Genomic DNA, 19220 nt, shown 5'->3' on the forward strand with positions numbered 1-19220 from the left:
CCAAGGACTTGAGCATCTTCCTCTGCTTTCCCAGGTATATTGGCAGGGGACTGGTTCAGAAGTGAAGCAGCTGAGACTTGAACTAGCACTCATATGGGAGTCCCACATTACAGGCAGCAGCATAACCGGCTATGCCATAACGCTGGCCCCAGAGGCATAAAATTTCTTGTCCAATATCATATAATTAAGGGGGAAATCATCAGCTGTCTGCATTCACCCAGAATGTCTGGAACTACCTCAAAAAAGAAGCCACATTTGCATTTTTAAACAAACTATTACTAAAGTTCTTTAATTTATATTAAAATACTCCATATAAATTATTTTTAGCAAGATTAAGAAGGCATCAAAATCATAGGTAGAGTGTGCAGTTTCAAAGCCATATTATGGCTTAGCGGGTGCTGCTGAGATGCTGGCATCCTATATGGGCATCGTTTCCTGCCCCAGCTGCTCTGCTTCCAATCCATCTCCCTGCTAATGGCCTAAAAAAGGCAGTGAAAAATTGTCAAGTGTTTGGGCCCCTGCCATCCATGTGGGAGACCTGGATGAAGCTCCTGGCTCTGGCCTGGTCCAGCACAGTCTGTTGCAGCCATTTGGGGAGTGAACTAGTGGATGGAAGATCTCTCTGTCTCTCCTCTCTCTCTCTCTAACTCTGACTTGCAAACTAAATATAAATTAAAAAAAAAAAAAGTGCAGTTCCACAAAGATCAGGATTTCTAGAATTTTAAGTAAGTATAATCAAGTTATTTATGTCAATGAAAATTTTTATGGAAAGAAAATGATCAGATCTAATTTTAAGTAATGAAAAAATTAAAGATGCTTCTCGCTGCATTCAGGTGTAATTTTATTTATAAGGAAATTCTATTTCCTTTCAATAAAATCTATAAGAAAATATCATGTAACTTACATCTATTAGTCAAAAGTTTCATAAGGCATAACTTCTTTTTAATAAAAATAATGAGGGGCCGGCGCCGCGGCTCATTAGGCTAATCCTCCACTTAGCGGCGCCGTCACCCCGGGTTCTAGTCCCGGTCAGGGCACCAGATTCTGTCCTGGTTGCCCCTCTTCCAGGCCAGCTCTCTGGTGTGGCCAGGGAGTGCAGTGGAGGATGGCCCAAGTGCTTGGGCTCTGTACCCCGTGGGAGACCAGGAGAATCACCTGGCTCCTGCCATCGGATCAGCGCGGTGCGCCGGCCGTGGCGGCCATTGGAGGGTGAACCAACGGCAAAGGAAGACCTTTCTCTCTGTCTCTCTCTCTCACTGTCCACTCTGCCTGTCAAAAAAATAAAAATAATGAGGGAAATGTAATTATTTTAATAGCACTGTAACTGATATAAATCTAATAAGTTCTCAAATGTGTATTTTGAAGCACGGGCAATTTGTTTTTTCTTCTGTTGGTGTCTGTATTCTACCTAATCCTAATCATGTTTTTTCAGAATTTTTTCTCAAAGTAGATTTGTTGGCAAGCTTTTCTTTGCTTACTTTATTTTTCACTAAATCCGTGAAAGAGATCATTTAGAAGTGTTTGTTTCTGAGACTAAATAATAAAAGACAGTTTTTAGTAGTTGTGGTATTTGACTTAGTGCCTGCTAAGAATGTCTGAGGTGTGTATACCCAAGGATTATGTATACCTGTTACACATACCCAGAATAGTGGTTTCTACATATAGCATGAGCATCCCTAATCCAAAATCCCGAGTTCTGCAAAACCCACAACTTTACATTGGTACTGAAAAGGTTCAAATTTTGGGTTTTGGATTTTTGGGGTAGGGAAACTCATTCTGTATGCAAGGTTTATATATACGTTTGAGGCTATGGTTTTTCAAAGGTCACCCATATTTCTCTTAGAAACTTCCTCCGTTTCTTTCCCATTCTTTGTTTCTTGCTAATTTTATTGTGTTATAATTTCAAGCAGAAAATTACCAGGTGCACCCATATGTGTTACCACATCAGTTCAGCAGTTGCACATTTTGCCTCATTTCATTTGTCTTTCTTCCACCATCTCCATATACCTGGGCATGCATGCACACATGTACAGGTGGATAAGTACATTATTCTTTCTAAACCATTAGAGAATAAGTTGGGCATCTGTAAACAATTCTGTGTGTTCCCCAAGGACATTCTGTTATGTAACCAGAATATAGTTATTGAAGACGAGACATTTTAACATTGTTATACTGTGTTACCTATTCTATGGTCCATATTCAAGTTTTACCCATTGTCCTAGTATTGTATTATATAGCTATTTCTCCCAGTCTCCAGGATTCAATCCAGACCACATAGAGCATTCATGTATTATTTTTAAAAGATTTATTTGAAAGGCAGAGAGAGAGCGAGCGAGAGAGAGAGTACTCTTTTGATCTTGGTTCACTCCCCAAATGGCTGCAATGGCTGCAATGGCCAGGGCTGGACCAGGCCAAAGCTAGGAGCCTGGAACTCCATCTCAGTCTCCATTGTGGGTGACAGGGGCCCAACTACATGTGCCATCTTTCCTAAATACATTAGCAAGGAGCTGGATCAGAAGTGGAGCAGCCAGGACCTAAACCTGTGTCTATGAGATGTAGGTGGTAGCTTAACCTGTTGTGCCACAATGCTGGCACCTACACAGGGCATTTAATTGCTTTATCTTTTTAGTCTTTCATTCTTTTCTTTTTCTTTTTAAAGATTTATTTATTTATTTGAAAGAGTTACACAGAGAAGGAGAGGCAGAGAGAGAGAGGGAGGTCTCCCATCTGACAAATCACTGCCTAATTGACTGCAATGGCTGTAGCTGCGCTGATTAGGAGCCAGAAGCTTCTTCCAGGTCTCCCACGAAGGTGCAGGTTCTTGGGCTTGGGCCATCTTCTGCTTTCCCAGGCCATAGCAGAGAGCTGGATTGGAAGTGGAGCAGGTGGACTCCTGTATGAGTGGAGCAGTGGGTGCCTGTATGAGATGCCAGCACTGCAGATGGCAGCTTTACCCATTACGCCACAGTGCAAGCTTCTCGTTCTTTTCAACCTTTCCTTGTCTGTTGGCTTTAATATTTGAACAGTACAGGCTGGTTATTTTGTAAAACGTCCTTCAGCTTGAGTTTCATGGCTTTTTGTGAATTGATTCAGCATTTTTGTCAGGGACATTACAGTGATGTTGTGGTCTTCATAGTGATAATATCACACAACACTGGAGTCACTTGGTTCCATATTCATGATTTTAGTTTCTCATCACTTGGCTAAGGTGAAGTCTGCTAGGTTTCTCCACTTAGTCATGATTTCCTGGGTTTCTTTTGTTATTGGCTGACTTAAATCAAGACAGCTGCTGATTAATTAGGCCTTGGATGTATCTTATGTTCTTTGTGCAGCTCGAGATGCTGCCGTGCAGAAGATTGAGACTATTATTAAAGAACAGTTTGCTCTTGAAATGAAGAATAAGGAACATGAAATTGAAGTCATTGACCAGGTATAACGATAATAAAGAAATACCAAAACTGTTGAAAAATAATCTGTCATCATAGAGTCACATTTTACTTTTTCACCTTGGTTGTTCTTTTAAAAATAGCTTTCTTGCTTGGGTTTGGGGGAGGGAAGGAAAATACTGTTTGTTTGTTTGTTTTTTAAGTTAAAATTACAGAATTTTTTTGATTAACTGAAATTGCACCCCAAAAGTTAATCCATCTTTGCTCTCGTGCTTAATATCATATTTTTCAGTGAATATACACAAGAAGATATTTATCAGAATGCTTATGTCTTTGCAACACTTTGTTATTCTTTTAAATCTTTGCCAATCAGATAGGTGGAAAATGTCATTTCAGTTTGTTTTCCTTTGATTATTAGAGAAATCGACCTGTTTGACTTGTATTTTTTTACTTTATGAATTGCTTCTACATCTCTTTTGTTATTGCCATTTTGTAAAGTAATGAATTACCATTTGTTTTTAGCGACTGATTGAAGCAAGAAGGATGATGGATAAACTCCGTGCCTGCATTGTAGCAAACTATTATGCTTCTGCAGGTCTTCTAAAAGTTTCTGAGGTGAGTATTCCTCCAACCACTGTATCTGTTGTCTGTAGGGAAGTTATGTTAGTGTGGATTCCCTGCCTTTCAGACATTTCTTTTGTTGACCTTTTTGAGAAGCCTATCCTACACTTACCAGTCATTGTGTTCAACTGTAGTCCTTTTGGCATACCTCTCTGCTTTGTCAGTTGTACTTATAAGTTTTCCTTTTTACTTACCCCTTGAAAGAGATTTATTTAGTTCTAGTTTGGGAAGCTGAATGTGCAAATGGCATGATGCAGGCTTTCCATGGAGTTTGCATGGTGGAATTTGCAGAGGAATGATCAGGTGGTGACCCAGGAAGCAGAGAGCCTGGGACCGAATTTGGGTTTTTCTAACAACTCTCTCATGACAACTATCTTCCAAGGACATGCTCCCAGTGACTTGAGGACTGCCTGATATGTTATACCTCCTAAATAATGCCACCCTGGGAACCAGGCCTTTAACAAATGAACTTTGGGGGATAATCAAACTAATATGCAAACTATACTAGTCTACTAATTGTTAGCATTATGTGTATGTGAGGTTTTGCAAATACAAAGATGAGTAAGACCTATTTGCACCTGCCTAATTCCTCATTTAATTATGATCTATTTTGGGATAAGTTATAGAGCATTTGAGTTTTCTTTGTCCTTTTACTCTGAGTAATAATTAATTTTATTATCTGATAACCAGTCCATATTCAGATTTCCCCAGTTGTCTTTATTGTTTTAAGCTTTTTTTTTTTTTTTTTAAGATTTATTTTATTTACTTGAAAGAGTTACAGAGAGAGGTGGAGATAGAGAGAGAGGTCTTCCATCTGCCGGTTCACTCCCCAATTGGCCGCAACGGCTGGAGCTGCGCTGATCGGAAGCCAGGAGCCAGGAACTTCTTCTGGGTCTCCCACATGGGTGTAGGGGCCCAAGGACTTGGGCCATCTTCTACTGCTTTCCCAGCCATAGCAGAGAGCTGCATCGGAAGAGGAGCAGCTGGGACTAGAACTGGTGCCCGTATGGGATACCTGCGCTTCAGGCCAGGGCGTTAACCTGCTACGCCACAGTGCCGGCCCTTTAAGCTGGGTTTTTCAGACCAGGTCCAATCTAGATTTGTGGGTTGCATTTGTTTTGTTTTCCTAGTTTATTTTTTATTAATAATTTTTAAAAGATTTATTTTATCTGAAAGAGTTACATGGAAAGGTAGAGATAGAGAGAGGTCTTCCAACCACTGGTTCACTCCGCAGATGGCTGCAACAGCCAGAGCTGAGCCAATCTGAAGCTAGGATCCTGGAGCTTCTTCAGGTCTCCCACATGGGTGGAATGCCAGTGCTGTAGGCCAGGGCTTTAACCTGCTATGCCACAGGGTTGTCCCCCTCTAGTTTCTTTTCTTTTTTTTTTCTTTTGGACAGGCAGAGTGGACAGTGAGAGAGAGAGACAGAGATAAAGGTCTTCCTTTTGCCGTTGGTTCACCCTCCAATGGCTGCCGCGGCCGGCGGGCTGCGGCCGGTGTACCACGCTGATCCGATGGCAGGAGCCGGGTGCTTCTCCTGGTCTCCCATGGGGTGCAGGGCCCAAGCACTTGGGCCATCCTCCACTGCACTCCCGGGCCACAGCAGAGAGCTGGCCTGGAAGAGGGGCAACCGGGACAGGATCCGGCACCCCGACCAGGACTAGAACCCGGTGTGCCGGCGCCGCAAGGCGGAGGATTAGCCTACTGAGCCACGGTGCTGGCCCTAGTTTCTTTTAAATCTAGGACAAGACTCCCCCCCGCCCCCCTTGCCCTTGCCATGATAGTGAGTTTTTGAAGAGGTCATACCATTTATCTTATAGAATTTCCACATTTTGGATTTATCTTTTTCCTTGGGTTGTTCTTTCATCCTCTGTTTTTCTATAGACTGAATTCAGGTCTAAAGGATTGATGAGATTCAGACTGAATATTTTTGGCAGAGATATTATCATTGATGATGCTGTGTACTTCACATTGTGTTGTATCAGCAGGCGTATAGCAGCAGGATGTCCTCTTACTGATGTTAAATTTGATCACTTGGTTACCACTGGATCAATTTTAAAGAAAGGTTTTTTCCCTACTTTTGTTTTTGACAAATAGATGATAAATATCTTGTTCTTTTATCCTAGCAGTCTGTCCAAATACAAACATAAGGGATATGACTGAACTGAAATTAAAATATTTCTTCGTTTGACATTTTGATAATTTCGGCATAACTTATTTTCTTTAGTTTTTTTATCTTAAGTTTTTTCAATTAGAATGAGAGATGATTCTCTTGGACAGTTCTGGCTCAGCAGAAATGGGGGAGCGACTGTAGGGTGATGGTAAGAGATAACAGTCATGGTTGGGCTTTCTTGTACTCTGTGGAGCTTTAGGGCCCATGGTATCACTGCTGCCCCTGACATTGCCTTATAGATGCTAGAGTTCATTTGAGTTTAATCTCAGATACCAGGCAGAAATTTCAGTAATACATGTTAGAATCTGTATTTGTATTTTAGGACTGCCGTACAAATCAGCACAAGCTTGATGGCTTACGACAACAGGGATTTATTTTATACATTTATTATCATGATTCTGGAAGCAGGGACAAATCCTTCCTTACTTCTTCCTAGCTTCAGGTTGACTGCTGTCAGTCCTTTGTGTTCTGGGTTTGAAGCTGCATCTCCTCAGTTTTTCGCTATATCATTGTAGGGAAAAAGGATGATAGTTTTGGATTAGAGTTTATCATAATCCGAGGTGACTTCATTTTAATTTGGTTACATCTGCAGAGACCCTATTTTAGAGCAAAGTCACATTCACAGATTCTGGATGGATACGAATTTTGGGGAAACAGTGTTCAACACAGGACAGATTCTGATACCATCTGTTAGCTCAGTGTTGGATTCAACAAAATGCGCATCATGAGCTAGCATGTGCATGGAAGTTGTTCATTTAATGTTTTGTACCTTGATTTATTACTGACAGTTCTGTTCTGTGCTATTTGGTCTAGAAGTGCACTGATTTTATCCTGTTATGTTCTGATTAGGATTTATTCAAGGATGGGTAGTTATGCTTTTGTCTGTTAAGATCAGTCATATAGTTTTACTTTTCAGTAGCAAAACACATAGCTCTGAAAAACCTTTATTGAAAATCAACAACTGTTGCTTTGACTCTGAAATGCTAGTCTCCAGCTCCTTTTTTTCCTCACTAAAACATTTTTTTAATGACACAGTTTTTAACAGCTGTGTTTCCTAGTAACATAACTAGAGTGTATTACATTATAACAGAACATAGTAACTAAGATACAGAAAAACACCCTGTGCCTCTGTAATGGATGGAGGGCAAACTTTATACATCATTATTACCCATTTTAAAGCAGTCTTTTTTTTTTTTTTTTTTTTTTTTTTTTGACAGCGTGGGCAATGAGAGAGACAGAAAGAAAGGTCTTCCTTTTTCCGTTGGTTCACCCTCAAATGGCTGCTGCAGCTTGCGCGCTGCGGCCGGCGCACCGTGCTGATCCGAAGCCAGGAGCCAGGTGTTTCTCCTGGTCTCCCATACGGGTACAGGGCCCAAGAACTTAGGCCATCCTCCATTGCACTCCCAGGCCACAACAGAGAGCTTGACTGGAAGAGGAACAACTGAGACAGAATCCGGTGCCCCAACTGGGACTAGAACCCGGTGTGCCGGCGCTGGCCTTAAAGCAGTCTTAAAGGGATATTTTTTTTAGAGCAGTTGATGTGTCTGTGTAGAGTGATGTGAGACATTTTTAAAGTGAAATTTTATTTGCCATAAGTTACTATTCTCATCATAAGAAGATCCTACTTCTTTAGCTTTTAGTGTTAAAACTTTTGCATGATTGTATATCACTCTCATTTTTGTTTGGTTGATTGGGACTATGTAAGAGGAGTTTGGACTTCTTTCTATGGGTGTCAGGAGATTCTGAAGGCTAGATAAGGTATCTTAGAAGGATCAGATTTTTGCCTATTTTTGATGGCTTGTGTTTAATCCTTGCTTACTTATTTTCATTTTTTCTAGGGATCAAAGACATGTGATACAATGGTTTTTAACCATCCTGCTATCAAGAAATTTTTGGAATCACCATCTAGATCATCATCTCCTGCTAATCAGAGATCAGAAACACCATCGGCCAATCATTCAGAAAGTGATTCTTTATCTCAACATAATGACTTCTTATCTGACAAAGATAATAACAGCAATCTGGATATAGAGGAAAGACTCTCAAACCACATGGAGCAGAGACAAAGCCGAAATCCTGGAAGGGTATAGTTGGATGGATTGGGGCGGGATGAGGGGGACAAGCCAGGGGAGAAAGGATGTAGTTTTTATACATATGTGATGTTATCTCATTTAACTTCCGCTAGCACCCTAGGAAATACATTGTTTTCCTTTTAGAAGGGAGAAACTGAGTTTTGATCAGATTAAAGTTGCATTTGTGGGGCAGTTCTGGTGCAGCAGGTTAAGCTGCACTTTAGTTGGAATGCCTACATCCCAAAATGGAGTGCTGGTTTAGGTCCCAGCTACTTTACTTCCATCCTGCTTCATGCTCATTCACACTGCAAGACAACAGATGAAGGTTCAAGTGCTTGGTTCCTTGCCACCCTTGTGGGAGACCCAGATGGAATTCCTAATTCCTGGCTTCAGCCTGGCCCTTCCCTGGTTGTTGTGGGTATTTGGGGAGTGAGCCAGCTGGTTGAAGACCTTTATGTCTCTCTTTTTCTGTTGCTTTGCCTTTCAAGTAAATGAAAATAAACAAAACACTTTTTCCAAAGTTATATTTTACCAAAAATATCAGAACTGAGTGTGAAGCCTAGGTCTTTCTGCTTTAAGAGATTACAGTGTACAGCGCAGCTCCTGGATGCCATTCATGAAAATAGGAAGGAGACCATTAGGAGCTGTCAATTCTGTAACCTCGCCCAAAGCTTTTCCACTCTGACGTATTTATTCCTTGTTTTTTTCCCAAAGATTGATTGATTGATTTGAGAAGTAGAGTTACAGACAGAAAGGGAGAAGTAGAAAGAAAGATCTTCTGTCCGCTGGCTCAACCTCCAAGTGGCTGCAATGGCCAGAGCTGAGCAGATCCAAAGCCAGGAGCCAGGAGCTCCTCCGGGTGCAAGGGCCCAAGCATTTGTTCCGTCTTCCGCTGTTTTCCCAGGCCATAATCAGACAGACTGGAGAGGAGCAGCCAGGACTTAAACCAGTGCCCATATGGAATGCTGGCTCCGCCGGTGGAGGTTTAGCCTACTATGCCACAGTGCTAACCCCCATGTTTATTCTTTCAAGAGTCTTCAGCAGTTTCCTCTATAAAACTTTGTATTCTCAGATGCTTTAGTAGCTGGAGGAAACCTGACAGATAATAAACAAAATTAGAAACCATTTATTGCTCTTTGATCTTGTAAATTTGTTACTTAAACTCTCATTTTGAGTTACTTTATACTTCTTGGAATAATACTTGATATAGCTGTTACTGGATTAGACCATTGATTTTTCTCAGCTAGGTGTTCTGTGCTAGAGAGAATTTCCAGATTGTTTTCTACATATTTGGACTTCAAGGATTTGATAATAAATTTTTATTTTCTGGTCATGAATTTATGTTCATGTAAAAATTTTAAAATACAGAAAAGGAGTAAACAGTCATTTGTAAGGATACTACCCCAAAAGTCAGGACCTTTTAATGTTCAAATTTATTTGTGTGTTTTGAATATTAATCATGAGCAAATATTGCATGTGTTTTTTTGATTAAAAAAATTTAGGTCACACTAGTCATAGGATTTAGAAACTTAACATCTTTTATACAATATGTGACCATTTATGTATTTATATAAAGAACATTTAGCACTTGCTCTGTAACAGGCACCTTTCTAAGAACTGTACAGAAACAATCATGTGGGAAAGTTACTATTATCAACCTTGTTTTTCAAATGAGGGAACTGAGAGAGGTTAAGTAACTGCCCAAGATTGGACCTTAGTACATTAACAATCTAAAACTTACGAGTAGTAGAATAGTGTGGAGCTGAAAAGGAAGTCAGTTCCGTTGGTCCCTTGCTCCATTTCTATTCCCATTTCACAAAGGTAACCACTGTAATAGTTGCTTGTTTATCTTTTTACATTGTTTGTGCATATACAAGGCAAATATATGACTGTTAAAAAAAGTACATGGAGTTAACAGTTTATAGACATGTTGTGTAAATTAATATAGTATTTATAATAAATTACTTTGTCATGCATGGGAGGTGCTACAAAGCTAGAGAATTCCATAATTAAAAACATTCTGAGTCATTCCATTCATATCTTTTATGATCTCCGTCATATTAAAAATTGCTCAAATTGAAAGTGAATTTTGAATGTGATTTCTTTCAGGACATGTCTAGTGTTCTTAGCTCCCATAAAACAGATCCACGGAATGCTGATCTCACAGGAGATGAGACTTCACGACTTTTTGTAAAGAAAACAATAGTAGTAGGCAATGTGTCCAAGTGAGTATCAGATGAATTGTCTAATTTTTAGTGATTAACTTATGCTAATATTTTGGCATTAATACCCTTATTATTATAGTATTACACTAGGAAGAGAACTCAAGAGTTTATTTTTCTCAGGTGTTTAGGTTCTTCAAAAGTAAATCCCACTCAAGAGAATTTCATAGGGTAGTCTTGCTTATTAGTGGGAAAAGCCAGAATTTTTCATTTATATGGTATATCTCCTCTGTATTGCTTCTCCATACAGTGTCATTCCACCTTGCACATTTGCCACAGATATCCACAAACCAGGGCAAAATGTTTGCTCCAAAATGTCAGTACAGATAAGGTAATATATAGTGACCTTTCATGTTTTCCTGTGTAGTTTATAGAGATGATTGGCTATAGAATGAAAATGCAAAACTCACACATACAGCTCTAAACTTCAACTTTGAGATCTTCATTTTTTTCTACACATTTTCATTCTTGGCAACTACCATTTATTTGTGATTGGTACTACTAACATGGAGACGAGATTCTTCTTCCTTTGAATGCATTTGTTTTTTATTGTTTCTTCTCAGAATGGAAATATTAAATGTGAAGGCTTTCTTTCATTTTTTTTTCTTCTCCAAAACTTGATTTTATGCCCTTTCTAATGACTGTGTAAGGCAAACCAAAGAGATGTGAATTAAACAAGTCATCAGGACATAAAACAGTGGATAAAGTCTTATTTCCAGTCATCCATTTATGTCAATACTTTGCATACAGACTCTTATTATCCCAGTAGTGCAGTAGGAAGAGGCCTCAGGGAATGTTCCTCCCAAGCTCTTAGTTGTTTGAAAAGTAAACTAACGTCCAGCGACTTGAGACTCTGCCTTTGTGTGTCTGCCTGTCTGACTTTAGAATAAAATTGTGCTTGTTGAAAATTTCTGAGGCAGGAGCTCTCATCCAAATGTGTTTTGTTAAGTGTGTAAGTTTATGCAAGTTTGGAGGAGCTTTTAATCTTCTGACCTAGTTCTTTCCTTCAGAGACTTAGCTAATTTCAAAATGGCTGATTTAGTTACCCAGACTGAAGTGTTTCTACCACAAGATTTTGGAGCAGTCCTCTGTGTCTTGAACAGTATGATCTCATGCTGTCTATGGGAGCTTCTTGCTTTCTGCCAAGTGTCTAGGACTGGATAAAGATGTTATAAATCTCATCATAGCATAAGAATGTTATGCTGTGTAAATAGTTGGTCCAGATGTAAATAAGAGATTTACATAATCCCTTATGTAAATAGGGATTAAATTGATGAAGAAAAATTGATCTCGGTGGCCAAGATTTTAAGCAGTAGTAATTTTAAGTGATTTCTTCATGATTTTGTTTTCTGATCTCCTCCCTAATTAGAATTTTTTTTCTGTGCTCTTTTGTCACTTCTATTGTAAAATATGTTTTTTTCCTATTTTCATCTTTTTTTCCCAGAACAGACTAGAATTTCTTTAGGATAGCCACTGCATCTTGTTTGTTTTTGTACCTTACAGTACTTGGTATTTAGTAAATAATTGATGGATGAATAAATAGATGTCTATGAAAATTATAGTTGGATTTAATTATTGAGAATAAAGAATTTAGAATTGTAGGATTTAATTATTGAGAATAAAGAATTTAGAATTGTAGTAGTTATCTGGGTGAAACAAATATAAAAACAAAACTTCTGATTTCTAGTTCATGGGCTACTAATAAACACTATGAAGTACTTTAAAATCTGAGGATAGTACAAGCAAAGGTTCTTCACGTATGTTATAGTATTTAAATAGAAGCATTAAATAGGATTAAGGCAGTTAGGCATGTGTTTCATGGATTCTTTTAGAGTTAGCCTGCATTTAGCTGAGAGCACTGATATTCCATGTGAAATGCCAGAGTTTGGATCGTAACTGCAGTGAACAACAGATCAGCTCAGAAAAGGAGATGATTGTAGGTCTAGGTGCTCACCACAGAAGGCTGGGATAGACAGCACTGGGTTTTTGGTTGCTTGTTTTTTCAAATCATGTAAATTTGTGGTTTGATTTCAGTTTTGTTTTTGTTTTTTGAACTAAAACACTAGTTAACCATAGATTTCAAGTAGAAAAGGAATGAAGGGCGTGAGAGTATTTTTAAGTCTGCTGTGTTCTGGAATAGAGTGAAAGCATTGATTAATTTTAGATTTTGTTAAGTGTCTAACATATTTTGTTAAATCTCTAACATAACCATTAAAAGTATAGACATAGAGGCTTTAGATTCCAGAGTAATGAGGGGAAAACATGAAATGAAAAAAAAATAAAAGATTCCATGAGCCGGCATGGTGGGGTGGCAGATCGGGCCACCATCTGTATTGCCAGCATCCCAAATGGGCACTGGTTCAAGTCCCAGGTGCATTACTTCCTATCCATCTCGCTGCTAGTGGCCTGGGAAAAGCAGCAGAGGATGGCTCAAGTACTTGGGCCCCTGTACTCACATGGAAGACACAGATGAAGCTCCTGGCTTCAGACTGATCCAGCTCTGGCTGTTGTGGCTATTGGGGAATATACCAACGGATGGAAGATTTCTCACTGTCTGCCTGTACCTTTCCCTCTCTAACTCTGCCTCTTAAATAAATAATTTTTTTTTGTTTTGTTTTTTGTTTTGTTTTGTTTTTTTTTTTTTTTTTTTTTTTTTTTTTTTTTTTTTTTTTTTTTTTTTACAGGCAGAGTGGACAGTGAGAGAGAGAGACAGAGAAAAAGGTCTTCCTTTGCGGTTGGTTCACCCTCCAGTGGCCACCGCAGCTGGCGCGCTGCACTGATCCGAAGGCAGGAACCAGGTGCTTCTCCTGGTCTCCCATGGGGTGCAGGGCCCAGGCACTTGGGCCATCCTCCACTGCACTCCCTGGCCACAGCAGAGAGCTGGCCTGGAAGAGGGGCAACCGGGACAGAATCCGGCGCCCCGACCGGGACTAGAACCCGGTGTGCTGGCACCACGAGGCGGAGAATTAGCCTGTTGAGCCACGGCGCCGGCCTAAATAAATATTTTTTTAAAAAACTGATTCCAAAAGAAGAGAAGGGCAAAGGAGTGAATTTAGAGAAGGAAAAGCAAGACAAATAATGTGAATATAAATTTTTTTAGCCATCGCCGCGGCTCACTAGGCTAATCCTCCGCCTTGCACACCGGGTTCTAGTCCCAGTCAGGGCGCCGGATTCTGTCCCGGTTGCCCCTCTTCCAGGCCAGCTCTCTGCTGTGGCCAGGGAGTGCAGTGGAGGATGGCCCAAGTCCTTGGGCTCTGCACCCCATGGAGACCAGGAGAAACACCTGGCTCCTGCCTTCGGATCAGTGCTGTGCGCCGGCCGCAGTGCGCCAGCTGTGGCGGCCATTGCAGGGTAAACCAACGGCAAAGGAAGACCTTTCTACTGTCTCTCTCTCTCACTGTCTACTCTGCCTGTCAAAAAAAAAAAAAAATTTTTATAAGTCTGACTTACTTGAGAGAGAGAGTTACAGGCCGAGAGGGAGAGACAGAGAAAGGTCTTTCATCTACTGAGTCACTCTCCAAATGGCTGCCACGGCTAAAGCTGGGCCATTGTGAAGCCAGGAGCCAAGAGCTTCTTCCAGGTCTCCCATGTGGGTGCAGGGGCCCAAGCACTTCTGCCACTTTCCCAGGCCATTAGCAAGAAACCAGATCGTATGTAGAGCAGCTGGGAATTTAATCAGCACCCATATGGGGTGCTGGCACCACAAGCAAGGGCATAACCTACACCATAACAGTGGCCACAAATATAAATATACCAGCACTCATAAAATGTATGTGGATTTAATTGTCTAGATAGATAAAAGAAATTGTTGGATTGAGATAATATATCTAAAATTCAGCTGTTATTTATTCAATAAATAAATATTGGGGCCGGCGATGTGGCATAGAAGGTTAAGCCTCTGTCTGCAGCGCCACATCCCATTCAGGCTCCAGTTCATGTCCCGGCTGCTCCTCTTCTGGTCCAGCTCTCTACCTATGGCCTGGGAAAGCAGTGGAAGATGGCCCAAATACTTGGGCCCCTCCATCCACATAGGAGACTTGGAAGAAACTCTGGGCTCCTGGCTTCAGATCAGCCTAGTTCTGGCCGTTGTGGCCGTTTGGGGAGTGAACCAATGGAACAAAGACTTCTCTCTCCGTCTCTCCCTCTCTCTGTCTGTAACTCTAAGTCTCAAATAAAATAAATAAATCTTTTTTAAAAATGAAGGTAAGTAAGTAAATAAAAAAACATTTGCCTGAGGCTGGCGCTGTGCGTACCTAGCTAAAGCCCCGGCCTGCGGTGCTGGCATCCCATATGGGTGCTATTTCAAGTCTGGCTGCTCTACTTCTGGTCCAACTCTCTGCTAGGGCCTGGGAAAGCAGCAGAAGATTCCCCAAGCCCTTGGGCCCTTGCACCCGTGTGGGCGTCCTGGAGGGTGCTCTTGGCTCCTGGCTTCAAATCAGCTCAGCTCTGACCGTTGTGGCCATTTCTGGGGTGAACCAGCAGATGGAAGACCTCTCTGTCTGTCTCTCCCTCTCTCTCTGCAACTCTGCCTTTCAAATAAATAAATAAAATCTTTAAAAAAAAAAAAAGAAAAGAAAAGCATTTGCCTGGCTGGTAACAGTCCAATAGAAAACCAAGGTATTATGCTATTAGGCAAACTAGATTAAAAGCATTGATGGGGTAAGACAGTTACTCCATAATGAAAATAGCTTCTACTACCAAGAAGATATAAAATTCTAAACTGCTGTGCACCTGATAATGTAGTCTTAAAATGTCTAAACCAAAATTGATAGAAGGGGATAAATTACCAGAAGTTCTGACAAACTCTGAAAGATTTTACATACCTCTTTGCAGCAATAGATATATCAAACAAAATATAGATAAGGGTATGAAATTCTTAAAAATTTTTGTTGATTGATTTGAGAGAAGAGAGGCATGTACAGACAAGTATATGGTCAAGTGGTCAGAATGAAAATTCTCATTCACTGGTTGACTCCTCAGATGCCTAGAGCCAGGAGGGCAAAGCCTTGGATCATTCCTGCTACCTCTGAAACCTGCATTAGTAGGAAGTTGAAATTAGGAGGCAGAAATAGGAGGCAGAGTTAGGAACTGAACTCAGCTACTACAGTATGGGATGCGAGCATCTTTTTTTTGTTATTAAAATTATTTATTTTGTTTGAAAGGCAAAGTTAGAGATGGAAGGACAGAGAAAGAGCTTGCATCTGCTGGTTTACTTCCCAAATGTTTGACTGCAACCATTGAGGCTGGGCCTGGCCAGAGCCAGGTGCCTAAAACTCCATCCCGGTCTTCAGTGTGGGTGGCAGGGCCCAAGTACTTGGGTCATTTTCTGTTTCGTTCCCAGGTGCATTAGCAGGGAGTTGGATGGGAAATGGAGCAACCGAGACTTGAACCAGCAGTCATAGATGATGCCAGTGGCATTGTAGGTGGTGGCTTAGCTCACTGAACCACAACTTTAGCCCCAAGGGATTTAGGCATCTTAATCAGAATCTTCACCACCAGGTCAAATGCCTGCCCTGCTACATGAGCATATAAAAAAATTGCACATCAGTTAACCCAGGTTTCTCTTATATACGCATATGAAGCATTACATGTGACAGTCACAAAAAAACTTTTAAGTTCATAAGAGGTATTTATGAAAATTAATTCCACAGTGAGAAATGAAGTAAGCTCACCAAGTATCAAGAGAATTTTTTTCCAGAATTTATTTGAGAGGCAGAGTTACAGACAGATGGATGGAGAGACAGAAAGGTCTTCCATTTGCTGATCCACTCCCCAGATGGCTGCAATGGCTGGAGCTGAGCTGATCTGAAGCTGAGAGCCAGGAACTTCCCCTTGGGCCATCTTCCACCTCCCTCTCAGGCCCCAAGCAAACAGCTGGGTTGGAAGAGCAGCAGCCAGGACATGAACCAGTGACCATACAGAAAGCTGGCACCACAGATGGAGGCTTAACTTACTGTGCTACTATGCTAGCCCTTATCAGAGGACTTAACATTAGGCAGATTATTTTTTCTGACCGTAGTGCAGTAAAGTCAGAAATCAGTGACAAGTAGATGTGACTATAGATGCTGCACTGTTAGAGGTAAGAAGAAACTATGGACATCTTACACTACTACATTTGAAAATCAGATGAAATGGATAAATTCCTAGAAGAATACAGCATAATCAGAATGACTCAAGAAAGGAAAAACTGTGAATAGTCTTAGAATGTCTCAAGTAAGTTAAGCATTCCCATCACAAAGCCAAAACAGGAGGCGTAGACTTCCTTACAAGTTGAGTAGACAGGTAATTCCAATTGTATGTAAAATCTGCTGGAAAATAAGAGACAGCATTTGTCAATGTATGTTGTGAGAGCAGTTTAACTTTGTTAATAAGATCAGACAATGAGTTTCCATGAAAGTACATTAATATTCTTAGATGCAAAAATACTGAACAAAATAATTATCAAGCCGAATTTAGTAGCTATATAGAAATGATAAAACATTTAGCCAAGAGGTGCAAGTTTGAGTTAATATTAAAAAATGATAAATATAATTAACCTCATTAGCAAATTAAAGGAGGAAAATAGAATTACTTCAAAAGATACGGAAGCAACATCTGACAAAACTTAACATCCATTTATCATGTTTCTTGACATACTAGGAATTTAGTTAATTCAGATAAAAAATATCTTCAAAAAACCTACCTGAAATATCATGCTCAGTGATAAACTATTAAGAAGCCTTCTCTTTAGGATCAGAGACAAGACAAGAGATGTCTGGCATTACTGCTAGTATTCAGCCTTCCACTTGGCGATGCTGAGGTGGTCAGATTTTTTAAAAGCATGAGAATTAGAAAAGAAGCGAATGCCATAACAGTTGTCGTTATGATTAACAGTTGGTATGATTGTGTACATTGAACACAAACAAGTTTTATATTTTTTTTTCATTTTTTAGTTATTTGAAAGCGTTAGACAGAAAGATCTTCCTTTTGTTGGTTCACCCCGCAAATGGCTGCTACATCGGGAACTATGCCAATCTGAAGCCAGGAGCCAGGTGCTTCCTCCTGGTCTCCTATGCGGGTGCAGGGCCCAAGCACTTGGGCCATCCTCCACTGCCTTCCCAGGCCACGGCAGAGAGCTGGACTGGAAGAGAAGCAACTGGGACTAGAAGCTGGTACCCATATGGGATGCCAGGGCTGCAGGCAGAGGATTAACCAAGTGAGCCATGGCGCCAGCCCCCACAATTTTTGATGAAATTTTAGATTAATAGGTTAGCAAGGTTATTGAATACCTTATCAGTACACAAATGTTGATTGTTTCTGTATGACAGCCACAAACTTGAAGGCATGATCTAAATTTTTTTTAAATTTTATTTATTTAAAGACAGATCTGCCATCCACTGGTTCACTTCCCAAATACCTGCAACAACTGAGACTGTGCCAGGCTAACACCAGGAGCCAGGAACTTAATTCAGTACGTGAACCATTGCCTTCTGCCTCCCATGGTGTTCAGCAGCAGGATGCCAGGTCTAGGAGTGGAGCCAGAACTCCAATCCCCAACTGCTCTGATACGGGATTCAGGTGTTCCAGGTGACAGCTTAACCACTGTGTCAGACTGTTTGTCCTAGAAACAGTCACTTTAAAAAATTTATTTTTTTATTTTTTTTATTTTTGACAGGCAGAGTGGACAGTGAGAGAGAGAGACAGAGAGAAAGGTCTTCCTTTTGCCGTTGGTTCACCCTCCAATGGCCGCCGCGGCTGGCACACTGCAGCCGGCGCATCGCACTGATCCGAAGCCAGGAGCCAGGTGCTTTTCCTGGTCTCCCATGCGGGTGCAGGGCCCAAGCACTTGGGCCATCCTCCACTGCACTCCCGGGCCATAGGAGAGAGCTGGCCTGGAAGAGGGGCAACTGGGACTAGAACCTGGTGTGCTGGCGCCGCAAGGCGGAGGGTTAGCCTAGTGAGCCACGGCGCTGGCCTAAATTTTTTTTTTTTTTTTTTTTTACAGGCAGAGTGGACAGTGAGAGAGACAGAGAGAAAGGTCTTCCTTTTGCTGTTGGTTCACCCTCCAATGGCCGCCGCGGCTGGCACACTGCGGCCGGCGCATCGCACTGATCCGAAGCCAGGAGCCAGGTGCTTCTTCCGGTCTCCCATGCGGGTGCAGGGCCCAAGCACTTGGGCCATCCTCCACTGCACTCCCAGGCCACAGCAGAGAGCTGGCCTGGAAGAGGGGCAACCGGGGCAGAATCCGGCGCCCCGACCGGGACTATAACCTGGTGTGCCGGCACCGCAGGCAGAGGATTAGCCCACTGAGCCACGGTGCCGGCCCCTACAAACAGTCTTAAAAGATGCTTTTACTGGGGCTGGCACTACGGTGCAGCAGGTTAAAGCCCCAGCCTGCAGTGCCAGCATCCCATATGGGCACCAGTTCAAGTCCTGTCTGCTCCACTTCCCATCCAGCTCTCTGCTATGGCCTGGAAAAGCAGTAGAAGATGGCCCAAGTCCTTGGGTCCCTGTACCCATGTGGGAGACCTGGAAGAAGCTCCTGGCTTCTGGCTTCAGATCAGCTCAGCTCTGGCCATTGTAGTAATTTGGGAAGTGAACCAGCAGAAGATTCTCTCTCTCTCTCTATCTTGCTCTGTAACTCTTTCAAATAAATAAAATAAATCTTAAAAAAACAAAGATGCTTTTATTATATAAAGAAAAATGTAAAACATAGAATAAATTAGCTGAAAGACATGGTGGCGTTTCATTAGAACTTATAAAACCT

The 19220-nt window shown here is 41.3% G+C and overlaps 1 protein-coding gene across 4 annotated transcripts in view; it reads left to right on the forward strand.

The window, feature by feature from the left end:
• Positions 1–19220, forward strand: part of YEATS2 (YEATS domain containing 2) — a 121026-nt gene that overhangs the window by 22666 nt on the left and 79140 nt on the right. For all 4 annotated transcript variants that reach the window (XM_070072402.1, XM_070072401.1, XM_002716492.5 and 1 more), the window contains 4 exons: positions 3333–3430; positions 3909–4001; positions 8019–8264; positions 10362–10477. In XM_070072402.1, the coding sequence (XP_069928503.1) occupies positions 3333–3430; positions 3909–4001; positions 8019–8264; positions 10362–10477 (553 nt within the window). The remainder of the gene's footprint in view (positions 1–3332; positions 3431–3908; positions 4002–8018; positions 8265–10361; positions 10478–19220) is intronic.

Source organism: Oryctolagus cuniculus, chromosome 4 (assembly GCF_964237555.1).
Source record: "Oryctolagus cuniculus chromosome 4, mOryCun1.1, whole genome shotgun sequence".
Taxonomy (NCBI): Eukaryota; Metazoa; Chordata; class Mammalia; order Lagomorpha; family Leporidae; genus Oryctolagus; species Oryctolagus cuniculus.